Here is a 15,905-nt window from a genome sequence, read left to right on the forward strand (position 1 = left end):
ATATTGTACTAGTCTTCCTGACATGCTAACTAACTCTTCTTTCAATCCCATGCTGCCTTGGATTCGCTCTGCACTCATTTACAACCAATAGGACGATGAGGAGGGCATTTGGGCATAGACAACCAGATGCTCTCTTCCTGCCATTTTGTTCAGACGGGTGAGAAACCTCTTCATTGGCAACCGGAATTCCTTTTTCTTTCTTTTTATCTTCCCTTTTTCCATCATTCTTGCATCCTTTCGAACATTCTAATCGATTGGTGATTGTATTACGTTTCATTTTTTTTTTTTGTCTGCCTTGAGATCAATTTGTGGCCTTCTTGTGTTGTTTGCCTTTCATGTTTTCCATACAAGCACTGCATATTATTTTCCCCTCAGATTTTTGTGTTTTCGCCCTTGTTCGTTCGTTTTTGTGCTTTTTTTTCCCTCTACTGTTTTGAGATTCGTTGGGCTTTTAGCAGGGTTTGTGTCTGCACGTTAATATTTCTTTCAGTTATCTCAGAGTGTTCATTATTGCAAGCTTCCCAAGCTAACAGTGATTCACATTACAATACCTACAGGAGACATATTTCTTCTCGAAAATGACAAAAGCAGCTCAGTATTTATTTCACACAGAGCATGAGCTCTGATCGATTACCTGCATTTGACTACACTAGACGTTTTATTTCTGCATGCCAAAGAAACAACAATGTTCTCATGTTTTTGCCCTGACAATTTTGATGGATGTTTTTGAGGAAGCTCATGGACTGCACGGTGTAGGTAAGAAGCACATGTTTCATCAATAGTAGAAACGTGTGCGCGCACACACACACACACACACACACACAGGCGTTGTGCATTCACTTTTCTAATACCTGGTTCACTTCAGCATTTCATGCATTATTAAATGTTGTTTAAAATATTAAAGACTTCAGACATAATGACTTTTTCATGTCCTATTCTGTTGTGCACTCGTCCGTTACTACAAGACGTTCCGTTCCGATTACTTACACAAATCATACAAATCCTGACTCTCAGAACCTGGAATCTTCTCATGAACAAACATAAGTTCAAATTAAAATAAACATGAAGGATAATAACCCGACAAAGCTTGCTTGAACCTTAACCTTCCTGTTAGCTATAGTGCTTTTGCTGCCTACAGTTAGCGTAAAATTACTCACCTACAAAATCCAGCAGTCATAGTTCGTAAAAAGGTTTAGTTCGGTTTATCGTGCAGAAGACGAGTCTATCCGTCTCTTTGGTCCGCCGGAAAACCTCCATACTTTTATCCTTTATTCCATAAAGATCAATGGATTTTGTTTTGCTCTTTTATCACCGGTTAAAAGTTTGTTTTCACCTTCACATTGCTGCTCCTCCGCACTACAGGACAAGTTGTTTAATAGATCTGAAATTGGTTCTGCTACAGCTGGACTGTGACAAAATTCCAGCTCTTACACACCATACACCACAGGATAATCTGGAAAGGTAATCGTTTAAGACCATCTTGAAGACGGACTAGTTTTACACTCGTAAAGCAGGATTCTCTAGTGTAACAGTAAATATAATTCTCCAGCCCTTTTTCTGCCCTTTACATCTAACTGGGTATTTGATACATCATCCATCTCTCTGAACTCATCCATGCATATATGTTCATTCATCTAATTGCGATCAGGAATAAAATTCTGAGTACATTCCTGGTATGATTTTGTTTTATTTTATTTTATTTTATTTTTAATTTAATTGTTACAGGGGGACACGGTGGCTTAGTGGTTAGCACGTTCGCCTCACACCTCCAGGGTTGGGGGTTCGAGTCCCGCCTCCGCTTTGTTTGTGGAGTTTGCATGTTCTCCCCGTGCCTCGGGGGTTTCCTCCGGGTACTCCGGTTTCCTCCCCCGGTCCAAAGACATGCATGGTAGGTTGATTGGCATCTCTGGAAAATTGTCCGTAGTGTGTGATTGCGTGAGTGAATGAGTGTGTGTGTGTCCTGCGATGGGTTGGCACTCCGTCCAGGGTGTATCCTGCCTTGATGCCCAATGACGCTTGAGATAGGCACAGGCTCCCCGTGACCCGAGGTAGTTCGGATAAGCGGTAGAAAATGAGAGAGTGAGTGAGAGTGTTACAGGAATTGCTTCCCACACTTGAACATCTTACATTTCAGGAAATAAATTGATCTGTCAGAAAGTGTTTTACTTAACGCAACTTTCTTAATACATCACAGGAAAAAAAAACCTGCTAAGCTGTTTGCTCTAATTATGTCCCAAATGGAATTTCTATCAGATGCAAGACTTCCTGTGCTAAAATCTGCACTGTTTAGAACTTTGCATATATTACTTTGCCAAACCTGTAGATACGTTTAGACTGGAGTTCAAGAAACCTTGCTTTCAGTAATGTGCCATATGTGGAAAGTACTGTACAGTCGCTTGTGTATATATAATTTTTTTTTTTTATATTGGATCGCAGCACAGTTTAATTAGTCTTCATTCAGCTCAGTAACCTATAAGGGTTCCACACAAGCCTGGGCTCTGCTGTTGGTACGTGATGAACTGTGACGATTTGCAGTCTAGTACATTAGCCAATTGCAGTGCAGTAATTTATACTGGGATTGTGTCTGGGCATGTCATTTGTGTTCCCTGTCATACACGGAGGAAGAAAAGAGCATGAACACTAGGGGGATGTGTTACAAGTAGGGTTGCAAAATTCCATGTACGTGCATTCTTTTAGGGTCATTTAACTAGTTTCTTATTAGCATGAATATTAATAGAATATTGGCTATTTATTAGTACTTATTAACATTCTTAATTGTACCCAATACCTAAACTTAATAACTACCTTACTAACTCTTAATAAGCAGTAAATTAGGAGTGTTATGACCAAACAAAATGTTTATTTATGTTTGTATATGATACAGTTTATATAAATTTCCCTATATTTCCAAATAATTCCCATAAATTTCCATAGAATTCCTGTAAAGTTTCCAATTTGGAATATTTCCAAAATTCCCCAGATTAAGCCCCTTTGCAACCCTAGTTACAAGTGTCTTAGTAGTGCTTTAAAACCTACAGAAAAAGCATCACAGTATCCTGTCAATGTTTTCATGCATCATGCCACACTTCCTGCTTGTTTTTGTCCGTTTTTCTCCAGATGCTTTTGGGTTTTTTTTTTTCCCCATGTGCATTTGTTCTGGTTTAAGTTTTGTCTGCGCCTCACTGTGGTCAGATTCTTTCCAATGCTGTGCACCTGTTCTGTGTTCAGACCTTAAAAAGTTCGGTTATTTATCCCCTTTGTCTCTATACCTCTTAGCTGTCTTGTCGATTGTATTTGTGCATTACATTGCCCTGTTTTTAGACGCGCGCCTCTGTTTTTTTTTTATGAGTACGGATGTCGCCTTTCTGTTTATTGACCCAGGCGACAATTTTCAACGAAGATTCATAAATCATACTTAATCACACGCAAGCCATGTGTTTGCTTTTTTCTCTAAACAAGTTATATCTGTAATAGGAACGACAATCACTGGTCTTGAAACTTTTGCAACCTTTTTTACATAACAGTCCTCCTGGCAAAATGTATTGTACTCCAGATCTAATGATGTGTTCTTAAATCTGTAATCAGCAGCATGTTACTTTGACCGCATGTGTAATTCAGTCATTATTACAGTGCTGAAGGTGTGAAGTGACAAAGAGCTGCTTTCTCTTTCGATTTTATAGAAGCATTGTCACATTGTTGACATCTGGGATTTGTCCCCCACTTCACTGGCACGTGACATCGGGTTTGTTCAGGTTTTTTTTTTTTTTTTGGGAGGGGTTTCTTGCTTTTCACCAAGATCGAATGTGACTCAATCATCATGGATCCAAAACACAGCAGTTATATAAGTAATGACTACTTTGTCAGTATCTCACTCTCTGGTGACCCTCAACATTATAAACTGCTTGGACCATGCATTTGTATGGAAAATTGTAAATTGGGACTTGGCCATGGCTCGTTATTGGTAGGTTCATTGGGTACTCTGTGCTCTGGACTGGTCAGCGTTTTGCCCTCTGCTGAACTCGTCCATGAGCGTAGCCTCCCACCACTTACCCACAACATTAAAAAATATTCCCACTTTACTGTGAAAGAACTATGAATTAGTGGACAATTTGTCTGTGAATAAAGTAAGGGTCTGGTGGTTAGAAAGGAACCATTTCAACAGCACTGCAATAGTCGTTAATAGAAACGTAACGCGTGTTTGCTTTCCGATTCGTATTTGTAGGTGCATTGTTTATTCCAACTTGACTCTAGGTTTTTTCTCCTCCTCTTTGTGATTTCCAGCTGACTCCAGTGCAAATATGTATAATTCGATTAAAATTGGAAACATGTGTTGGTTGGGAAATTGCAGGGGGTCATTGTTAAAACATTCCTCCTTCCATATGAGTCTAATATAAAAGCTGGCCTCTGGCTCCGTGGGCCTGGTGCAGACAGTAGGGTAGACAGTGGTGGGGCCCTTGCTGAGTTTGGGCTTTCAAGGGGCACAAGTTCCACAGAATACAGTTTCCACCTTTCTTTGTCTTATTATGTGACACAGAAACGGACCTCGTCTTTTTGGATTCATCCACTGAAAGAATGAATTGAGATTCCACAAGTGAAAATTTACTCACTTGTCGCAACGGTTTCTGAAAGAAAGACATTTCTGTCGCATTCATTGTGCTGAAAGTAGAACAGTGGAATGACCTATTTGACAGATTTACACCGAGTGCTTTATCTGGACTGTAATTTGCAGAATTTCCAACATCTATAGTCTATCCATTGCGATTACAAATTTTAACCACTTGCTAATTAGAACGTGGGAACCACCTGTACAAGTTTTAAGCAAAATCAATAATCAAACAAAATGCAAATCTAATTGTAAAGGATAAAGTGCGCTGGACATGAAAGCTTTGCTTATTGTTCCAGTGCGTTTCATTTCACAAATGGGAAAAAATGGAGAAGTGTTTTATTTAATGATCACACCATACATTTACCTCACTGTTTGTCAGAGTTGCTCGACACACATTTTGCGGGGGAAAAACCGTCTGTCTCATCCACTAACATATGCTAGTGTTTTGTGGTGAAAGCTTTTTTCTTGTTAGCATTGTTGACACTTCTTAATCTGAACCACACATCCTCTCTGCAGGCGGATTGATGATCCAAATGAGATCTGATTTTTTTGAGTCTGTTCATAGTACTGCACATCAAGCTCATCATCCTGGACTGATAGAGCCTTTCTGGGATCCTGAACAGAGCTCCAGAATCTCTTTGGGATGATGAACAGAACTCCAATAGCGCTCTGGGATCATGAACAGAGCTCCAAAATCTCTTTGGGATCCTAAACAGAACTCCAGAATCTCTTTGGGATCCCGAACAGAACTCCAAGATCTCTCTGGGATCCTAAACAGAACTCCAGAATCTCTTTGGGATCCCGAACAGAGCTCCAAAATCTCTTTGGGATCCCGAACAGAGCTCCAAAATCTCTTTGGGATCCCGAACAGAGCTCCAAAATCTCTCTGGGATCCCGAACAGAGCTCCAAAATCTCTCTGGGATCCTAAACAGAACTCCAGAATCTCTCTGGGATCCTAAACAGAACTCCAGAATCTCTTTGGGATCCCGAACAGAACTCCAGAATCTCTTTGGGATCCTGAACAGAACTCCAAAAGCACTCTGGGATCCTGAACAAAGCTCCAAAATTTCTTTGGGATCCTAAACAGAACTCCAGAATCTCTTTGGGATCCCGAACAGAACTCCAGAATCTCTTTGGGATCCTGAACAGAACTCCAAAAGCACTCTGGGATCCTGAACAAAGCTCCAAAATTTCTTTGGGATCCTAAAGAGAACTCCAGAATCTCTTTCGGATCCCGAACAGAACTCCAGAATCTCTTTGGGATCCCGAACAGAACTCCAGAATCTCTTTGGGATCCCGAACAGAACTCCAAAATCTCTCTTGGATCCTAAACAGAACTCCAGAATCTCTTTGGAATCCAAAATTCAAGATCTTTATTTGTCACATACACAGTAATATACAGTATACAACTTGAAATGGAAATCCACACTACTCGTCATTAGACTACTTGCGTAAATAAACTAAATCTTAAAAAACTTGGTTAAAAATAAGAACGAATAGAAATCAGTCAGTGGAGTGACCGAGTCTTTGTAGCATCCAAAGGGATAAGTATGGTAAACATGGCCGTGTTTAGGAGTCTGATGGCCTGAGGGAAGGAGGTCCTCCTGAGAGTCTCCATTTCAGACACCAGACTACAAAAACACTTGCCTAATTTAAACAGACCTGAACGAAACTCAGAAATCTATCTGAACCGAATTCCTAAATTTCTTTGGGATCTTGAAAAATCTTTCTGTGGTCCTGACCAAAACTCTCTATGGATCCTTAATGGAATTTAGAAATATCTCTGGAATCCCGAACAGAACGAATAATCTAGCCTCGAAAAAACTCTCAGAATTCTCTCCGGAATCCTGAATAGTACTCCAAAATCTCATTTTTATCCTGAACAGAATTCCTGCTGAACGTCAGACCGACTCTCAGCAGCACTTCTGTTTTAGCTAAACTCCCTCTGCAGCAACTTCTGCGCCTACCCTGGGGAAATGTGCAGTCCTCTGCCAAGTTGGTTAGAAATTGTGTCTGCAGTGATGTGTGTGGGTGGATGCATGTACACTTGTCATTTCATTTTAGGAGTTCCTTTTTATCTCTCCAAACATTCTGCTTTCACGGCGTTCAGATCTCCAATCCGACTTTTCCTGCCTCTATAAATAGCAGAGCAATCTGTTTAACACCTCTCAGGCTGATATTTATCTCCTTAATCACATGGAAAAGTGGAGCAAGAAATGCTTTGCTTATTTCTGAAGGGCTTCCTAGTTTTTTGCTTCACTGACTTTTAGATATTAAGCTTCGACGCTTTAATCTTCTCTCGCTCCTCTCGTTATCTCATTGCCTACCGTGCATAGGCACAGTTTTGTCTCCTGTGTTTCATGCCCCTTCTCACCCTTTGGCATGAAGATGATTTTCTGTGAAATTTTTTTTTCCCCAAGTGTCCTGACTTTTAAGGTTTCTACAAACCAAAGACTTTGGCTCGTTCTCCCAGGATGCGTCATCTAAGGAAAATACATTTTAATGACACAACCACATTTCTGGTTTCTCTCTCGGATGTCAACAATTCAAGGATGTGCTGGGTAAAATAAAAAAATAAACCGTCGAAGCCAGTTAAACCACCGTGTTACTGGTGTTCCTTATAGAGGAAAAACACATCTATATCACATTCCCTTAGTATTAAGGGATAAAAAGTGTTTGGTTTCCTTACTTGTTAGCGAAGCACTACCACTAGATCAATCTTTTCAGTAATGGTTGGCCAGTAGAACACATAATGACACGGCTAGGGTTGGAACCGTGGATGGAACCATGCAGGTTGTTGACTTTGTTTTAGAATGAATTGTTTTAAAACGGGTAAGTCAGCGCCTCTTTCCTTTAAACCCCACGAACCTAGGGTGCGAAGAAGGATGCAGCAGAGAAGTGACATTTAGAGGCAAGTGGCCTGAAGGACCGGTACAGTTTGAGGCTCATTGCGGTGAGGTTTGTGCCTGCGGAACTTTTTTGGGCCTCTGGCACTGGGCACTATTGCAGGATGTGTTAATAAGCGGATGTTGGAGCCCTTTCCTTGGGCATCTTTCCCAACAGCTCTCCTTCTCCAGGCTGGGAAGGGAAATCACTCATAATATCATTAAATAATAGACCATGACCATGAGCAGTGGAAAATCCCCACAAATTACACTTACATTGGTGGGCATGGCCTCTGACAGTGCGGTTGGCTTATTTTTTCCCAGCTGTTCATTATAGGTGAGAGAGAGAATTGTTATTAGGTTTATGTGAGTAATTTATGATTTCTACTTTGCTACTTTGTCTGGGTAAACGATGCAGTTTTAATGAAACGCCTAGGCCTGTTTTAGAAGGTGTATATTTGTTGTTCCAAAGTTAAGTATCAGAGCTGCAATTCCATTCTTAAGTCTCTTGTTAGACTCATTAGCTGTAATAGGAGCATATTTGTAACCCACCTTACTTTGTGTAACCTTTAAGTCATTAAACAGAAAAGTCATTTGTGATGTTATTACCAACAAATGCATTGCAATTCCATTTGCTGGCTATTCTCTCAAGCCAGATTTCTCACTTTCTGTTAAACATCTGCACATGCAAAAGAACCACCACATTTCACAGGAAGAGAAAGTTTATTTAGAAAGTTAAAACCATCTATCTACCACTCTTTCAAGCAAAAGACTAAACGCTAAGAGCGCTAACGGTGACCGTGTTTCTTCCGAAAGCTCCCGGTGTCCCAGCTTTCAGAAGTTTGGAAGTGTGAATACGTGTGAGTAATCGGATTACAGCCGTCAAGACTCTGAAGCTTAAAACCAGCAAATTCTGCAAAAGATATCGAACGCTCTATGACCCATGGGTGAAGAACCTTGCTATGCAAAGGACGCAACTTGATTTAAAGTATTATATTTAAATGTATAGCTGCTTTGCTGGTGTTCTTTATTTTGGCACCACATTTATTGTAAATTTTCCATATTATTCCAAAACCATTTGAACCACAGTTTGATAAGAATTCTGCAGTAATTTAGTCCTACAAAATTTCACACAGAAGTTTGGAAAGTAAAGGTATAATTTTACCTACTGCTTTAAGCTTGTCTGTTAATTTATTAGTTTTTGTTCATGCTTTTATTCAGACTAAAATATATGAGTCTAGTCTAAATTAAGAATCAAATAGCAAGGCAGCCAAGATCTAGTCCAAGACAAATACAGAGAGAGCTAACACCTGAGTCAGAGCTGCGAGCTTTAAGAAAGGGGGGAAAAAAACACTGCCTTGTCTCAGTAATCGTGAATGTACTTATACCTCTACGGTCTCTTCTGCATCGTTGTGTATTACTGAGAAAAAAACTCTCAGCCTGTCAACAGACTCTAATTCCTTCCAGGCATGTGTACAGGAAGCCTTTATCTGTGCATGTTGCCCCCACCACCTCCATGGAGACATCGGGCTGGTGTGATTTAGGGCAGATCACAAAGCACTAGCTCAGGCCAAGACCCGGTTTCCTCTGTCCAACAGTCATTTTAAATCTCCCAGCTCATTTAGCACTTAACCATCCATGGACAGCATGAGCATGAGAGATGATGAAGAATAGAGGTGGAGTGAGAGCTGGAGTGTTACGGCCTCTTTTTTTTTTTTCCCGTACTTGCTCGCTCTCTCTTCCATTCTCCCATTTATTTCACTTTGTCATCACTCTGCTTCTGCTTACCCTGGACCTTTATATAACTCCTCCTACCAGTATTATGACTATTATCAACAACCGGCTGACTGCTCCGTTAAATCCGCCATGTGTGCTTTACGCACGTCCGAGGCTTTGCCGCTCAACAGGATGTACGTCCACGTGTGTCCACGGGGGTTGTATTAAGCTGTACAGAAACCGTGTGTGTCTCAGTCAGTCACTCAACACAGTTTTGCTGTCTGTCTATCGGGCCTACTGAGCTTTTCACTCACTTCATCTAGATCTAAATCCTGCCAGTCTCCTGAGAGAGTCCATGGTGAAAAAGGTCATGTTTTATACCCTCTGCACCTCTGTAGGTCTGTTACATGCATCTGCCCCTGTCCTGATTATGTAAGGAGGTTCTTCCTCCGGTTCTCTCCATGTTCTTTTCTCTGTCTCTCCACAGGGGTCTCATGGTGATGAGTGCCTACACTGTGGAAGTCCCTCTAACCTCAGGATGAAAGAGCTAGTTTCATCTTCCTTTTTTGTTTTCCGTTCTGCTTTGAGATGTTCCATAGACCTCTGTTTCTGAAGTGCTCATGGGAGTTTTGTGTGGACATGATGCATTAACATCCCACCGTAGCAGGGTGAGCGGTCATATCAAGAGTACGTACAAGAGCTGAAACCTGGCCCTTGAGAAAGAAGGCTAACAGACGCAAAATATAGTGACTACCCAAATTTTTTATTTTTTTTTGGAAAGCAATAACACAATATTATTCAGGTTGTACAGAATCAGAACCAATATTGGAAATGGAAGTAAGAAAGCACAAATATCGTGTTACGGTGGTGAACCTTACCGTTGTCTCTTGCATTGCTTGCCCCAGTCGTTTTGCATTGCCAGCGGTTGCTCACCATCCTGTCACTGTAAATCTCCAGAGCTCATTGAAAATGAAGGCATTTGGTGGTTTTGTTTTCGTCCAGTGTCGAAGCAGTGTAGGCAGGAATGTGGTAATGTTATACTGGGTAGTGGTGGACCAGCGGTTAGGGCTCAGGACTACTGATTGAGAAGTTATAATATTCAATCGGTACATTCAAACTATCCACATGATCAAGGCTTCCATATGCATTTGCCAAATGAATAAATGGGGGTTGAATTTTGTGTGTTTCATCCCACTTAGAACTTCACAGTCTTAAGGGAATGAAAATGGTGGGTCTCATCCTGCTTTGCCTATTACAACACAGAATGCTCAATGTATTGTCAGTATCTACACACATATATATATATCCTTCTCGCTTTGCTACACACAGAAAGAATAGCCCACTTCATATCTCTTTGTTCGAGTTGGCTTCCAACCTTTTTAACCTTAACTTCCAACACCTCAAAGGTCATAACCCTGACTGCCACTTACTTAACCTCCTCCTGGGGCTGACTGTAATCCCAAACAGCCTTTCCTAACTTTTTCAGGCACTTAATTTTCATCTTGGCAGACTTGCATTTCTTTTACTAATTGTTATGAAACAAACACGTGCACATTGAATGGATCACAGTCTATATACTGCAGACTTCATGGTCTGTTTAAATGGCGCTATGGAGGTGACATTGGAAGTTAGTGTAAAATTTCCCCCTATACTTCTCCAGAGTCAACACAGAGCTGCCCGGCTTCACTTCCCTCTTGCTGTGCTAATAAAGGCCTGCTCTTTATATTATCCAATCACTAACTGAGAGCTCCAGCCTGCGCACGTCAACGGCCATAAACCCCCCCCTTCTTAGTGTATAAATCTAATGGCATTCATATTACACGGTTGCATAAATAGGTGACGAGGCTCGAAGTTCATAAAAAGCTACAGCCTCCGAGCCATAATACACATAAATCTTACATCTTTTACAAAATGAATGTTGTTGCTATGTCTTCTACGGTTAAAAAGGCCTGTGCTATAAGGGCTGTGCAGAGAATTAGATTATATGTACGCAAGGTTAACGCAGGCATATTGCGAGCTGTGGATAGAGGCAGTGCAGAAAGGTAGAGGCGCTCAAATACGATATGACCACATCGGAAGACAGACAAACTCACCTGCTCTTAATCTCCATTCCACATCTGTGCTCTGTGCTCAGATTGCTATGGATCTGAGGGGGCTGAGACAGGAGAGCGAAACAGAGGACGTTTGTATGCATGAGTGTGTGTGGTGGCCATTTTTCTTATAAAGACTCCATTGCTCCATTGTGAGTAGATTTGTCTCTGTCTTGAAATGCTTTGTATGATCACAGGCCCACTGGCTTTGTTAGAGCCCTACAGATTTTAGGCTTTGCAGTCGTCTTATCCATTTATCTTTTTTGCACTTAACCTCTCTTAGCCAAGTAGCACTGTGTCTCTGTAAGTGGATTGGCCAATAAAAGTCACAACCATAGGTAAAGGATGTGCATTAAGCTCTGGCTTGCGCTACCAAGAGGCATGGTGGCCTCCTTCTGAGCCTCAGATCCTCCCCCACACAGGCTTATGTTGGAGTTTGGATTTCTGTTACACTGGGACTCCCTTTGCTCTGGACCATGTGTAGGAAGCCATTGGCTCCTTTCTGATGGACTGCCTGACTGACAGCATTGATCCACATGGCTACTTCTCAGCATGGGTATCAAATAGCTCTAGATGAACTGATGGGTGATTGATGAAGGGGGAAGAGAACAGGGAGGCTGGGTTGTTGTTGAGCGGTCTACTCCTTTTTCTCCTGTGGACTTTGGAGGAGGTAGGGGGAGGTTTGAGGTATGACCGTGCCAGGTATGTGTGGACGTGTACTTCAGTCCAGCATCTAGCGAAGACAGCTTCTTTTAGAGAGGTCATAATGAAGCAGGGGCTAAGCGAGATTCCTATAAGGAGTTCTCCTAACCCAGAGACTATAGACAAGGCCAGAGAATACATTTTGATAGTGAGCAGCTGGTTCGGAGTTAGGTATCCAACCTTCTGTACGACGAGGCGACTACTTCATCATACTCACTTATAGTATCACTTATACTGTACTTAAATATCCACTACCCACAAGCCAAAAGACTCTCAGCCAAGAGTGTCTCGAGTCTGTGCGGTTTTCAAAGAAGAACGTGACAGGAAAATGGGAATAATGTTAAGAAATACATTTAGCCAGTTCATTGCTGCTTGTTTGCCTCACCCATCTGTGGGAAACTGAGAAAGTCAGCGTCCTCGATCCTAGATTATAGTCTAATAGACACTGAATACTCTTTCAGAGAGAATGAAAGGACACAAGTGGAGACGGCTAAGAGTAAAGATAGATGAAAGTTTGACCAAAGTGTTACATCATTTTTCCACAATGTTATTTTACGAGGCGCACACAAGTCTTAACTGTCCATAGCACACACGAATGCAAGGACACAAACGGTCTTTTGAGTGGAGAAAAATAATCCCTCATCATAAATCCAAACCTGGATGTAACATTTGTTGTTATTTTCTCATTATTTATGACCCCTGACGCCTCGCTTCACCACACAAACTTTTAAATGCGACAGAATAACATGACATTACCAAAACACCGATGACAAAATCCATCCACCAGAAAACCCTGCCAACCGGCGAGATTGATGCTAACTGCTAAAATAACTGCCGTCTTCCTCAAGAACTGGAATCATCCATCCTCCTGATACTTTTCTGGAACAGTCCTCTTGTCCACATGTACTATACATGCTCGCACAGTACGCTACAGTGTTGTTGGGCTGTTTATCATTGAAGAGTAAAAGCAGGTCAGCTGTTGCATGGCGAGACAAATGATGTAGCACTCGGGAGGACATTCGTCTTCAGCATGAGCGATGGATCCCATTCCTCTGTACTTAAAGCTATAGGACAAACGAGATGTGGTGGAAACAAATCCCATCATTGTTTTTAGACCTGTTTCAAAGCTGTTTTTTAAGGGAATGCAATGCTCCCGGTCACCAGGGCTAGTGAACAAGAACATGTTTGTGTGAGAGAGAGAGAGAGAGAGAGAGAGAGAAGGAAAAGAAGAAAAAGATGCTGCTACAGCTACGTAGCACAAAGGTATTTGAATGCAGCTGTTTTCTAAATGTAATTGCCTGGCCTGTGAGAAAACAGTTTGGTCACAGCGGTTTAAAAATCTTTTATTATCCTGATGCTTTGAATCCGCGATCTCTTCTGTCTGTGTCTGCCAGCTGAGCTAGCACTCCCGAATAGGCTCCATGTGCTAACCTGGACTGCTGAGGTTTTAGGAGAAACTGACCAGATGGCACAGAGTGTTCAGGTAGCGTAAGGAATCCGCAGATGTACATTATTAAATCTCAGCTATCAATAAAAAGCCAACAATCACTTTGATACCGTGGTATAAATATGAAGTGGTTATACTTCAGAGGTGCTCAATATTACCGGTGAAGAAAAACCTGAACACCCTGAAGAAATCTTGTGTCGAGCTAACAACACCACAATACTATTGTGCCTTAGAGAAAATACATGCTGTAGTAGGAATTAATCGTGGGGTCTGGACCCAAACATTTCATCTGCTTTTTTGCAAACTTCAAGACTAAAATAGATTTTTCCTCATATCATCCCTGCAGCATTTTCTTCACTTATTTACAATTGTACTTATTTTTACTGTTACCCAGCTCCAGGTAATTGTGGATGCTTCCCATTTACCTGTACAGTCCAAACAGTGCATCTCCTCCTTTATCAAGCTTTTAGTACAGCTGGGTACTAAACGTACTAGTTTTCATACTGTAGGTCTAATCAAATTAAACAAGAAGGTTCAGTAACAGGAGGGGGGCACGGTGGCTTAGTGGTTAGCACGTTCGCCTCACACCTCCAGGGTCGGGGTTCGATTCCCGCCTCCACCTTGTGTGTGTGGAGTTTGCATGTTCTCCCCGTGCCTCAGGGGTTTCCTCCGGGTACTCCGGTTTCCTCCCCTCGGTCCAAAGACATGCATGGTAGGTTGATTGGCATCTCTGGAAAATTGTCCGTAGTGTGTGATTGCGTGAGTGAAAGAGTGTGTGTGTGCCCTGCGATGAGTTGGCACTCCGTCCAGGGTGTATCCTGCCTTGATGCCCGATGACGCCTGAGATAGGCACAGGCTCCCCGTGACCCGAGGTAGTTCGGATAAGCGGTAGAAAATGAGTGAGAGTGAGAGAGAGGGTTCAGTAACAGTGAATTTCTTCATCACATCATGTACCTTGATAAGATGCATCAAATGTTCACAGTACAGCTGATATGCATTTTGTTCCAGCCACAAATGTCCTAAAAAAAAAGAGGCAAAGCTAACAGAGAGCAGAAAACGATGAGTAAGTATTGAAAGAGGAGGCACTAAATCTACCTGTAATGCAGCTCAGTCAGTGCATCATGTGCAAACATTTGCTCTAATTCAGCACAATTGTAATTTCCAGATTTTCTTCAAACATCTTTCTCTCAAGTCAATACCAAGTTTCACAAAACATACTCTAAATTCATGTATATAAACTTTTTAAATGTGTACGGAAAAACGCTTATTAGCACTTATTAGCACTTATATGATTTGAAGTTGTTAGGTGGTGGTTCACATTAGCATCTCATCATACATAAACTCATAAGCTCTAGTAGGATACACACTCTCATGAGTGCCACCTTTCTTCTGTGAATGCTTGTAAATGCATTCATATCCAGCTTGATAAATGAAGCTCTTCTGGAGTATTTACTCAACTCGCTCAACTTCCATCGTATTTCATTAACAGAGGAAGGTTCTGTCAAAAGGTTCTTTTGTCGCATGTTGAATGCAGAGGCTCTGAGAAATGATCCTCAATCAGTCCAAAGACAATAGTGAGTATTTAGCATGTGCAACACTCAATCACTTAAAAACTGAGCCAGGCAGTTAGCAGGCTGAAGGAGGGTTCTGGCAGGCCAGGGGTTTGGGTCTACCTTAGCACACCTATCCTGTTACTCGGCTCCACGCTGTCCGTGGCTGTATCTCCTTGTCTGCCCACACCTTTCCTCCCTCCTCTCTGGAGCCTGCAGTATTTTATCCATCCTTCTCTTTTACTCTGTTGCGAGAAGATCAAACGGACTTGGGGATGAAGAATGTGTTGGGCCAAGCATCTCTTTCATACCCAAGCTTCACTCCTTATAAAAGGCCAGGAAGGTACTCCAAGGCACATATGGTCTAAATGAGTGTACATTTCACTTGCTCAACATGTCAGATGGGCAGACAGGGTATGTATGGCAAGCTGTATCACTGACATTGTGTGTGCGTGTGTGTGTGTGTATAAAATGGAGATATGCGCAACAGACTTAACATACGTGTATATGTCTGTTCCCCGTATCTGCATATTTTCTTCATGGTAATCAGAAGAAGGCCATAATTGTGTGGAATGTTTGTCCAATTACAAATCAGACTGAGTTATATGATGTATGATAAGGTTTCTGGGCTTAGAACACACTTTTTACTTCTTTCAGATCCTTCTTCCATAAAGAATTTTGATTACACCATTATGTGATTGTGATTTACTGTGATTTAGTAATGTGTTTTATATTACAAATCTTTCTCATCATCTGATATCATTTACGTTGTGTCACCGTTTATCGCTTTTTCCGAATATTGGCTCTCCCTGACCAGTCACATATGGTAACAGATATTCCATTTGTGTCCTGGCTTCTTAAACGTGCTTCCTGTTTGGAAAAGTTGCTGCACAGTGGATTTCGGGCCG

At 41.6% G+C, this 15,905-nt stretch overlaps 1 protein-coding gene across 4 annotated transcripts in view; it reads left to right on the plus strand.

The window, feature by feature from the left end:
- Nucleotides 1-15,905, plus strand: part of erc1b (ELKS/RAB6-interacting/CAST family member 1b) — a 209,838-nt gene that overhangs the window by 172,882 nt on the left and 21,051 nt on the right. For 2 of the 4 annotated variants that reach the window (XM_060889073.1, XM_060889074.1), the window contains one exon: nucleotides 92-157. The exons of the other annotated variants lie outside the window; for them this stretch is intronic. In XM_060889073.1, coding sequence (XP_060745056.1) covers nucleotides 92-118 — 27 coding nt within the window. In that variant the 3' untranslated portion in view covers nucleotides 119-157. The remainder of the gene's footprint in view (nucleotides 1-91; nucleotides 158-15,905) is intronic. 4 annotated transcript variants of the gene reach the window in all.

This window comes from Tachysurus vachellii, chromosome 16 (genome assembly GCF_030014155.1).
Source record: "Tachysurus vachellii isolate PV-2020 chromosome 16, HZAU_Pvac_v1, whole genome shotgun sequence".
NCBI classification, from domain to species: domain Eukaryota; kingdom Metazoa; phylum Chordata; class Actinopteri; order Siluriformes; family Bagridae; genus Tachysurus; species Tachysurus vachellii.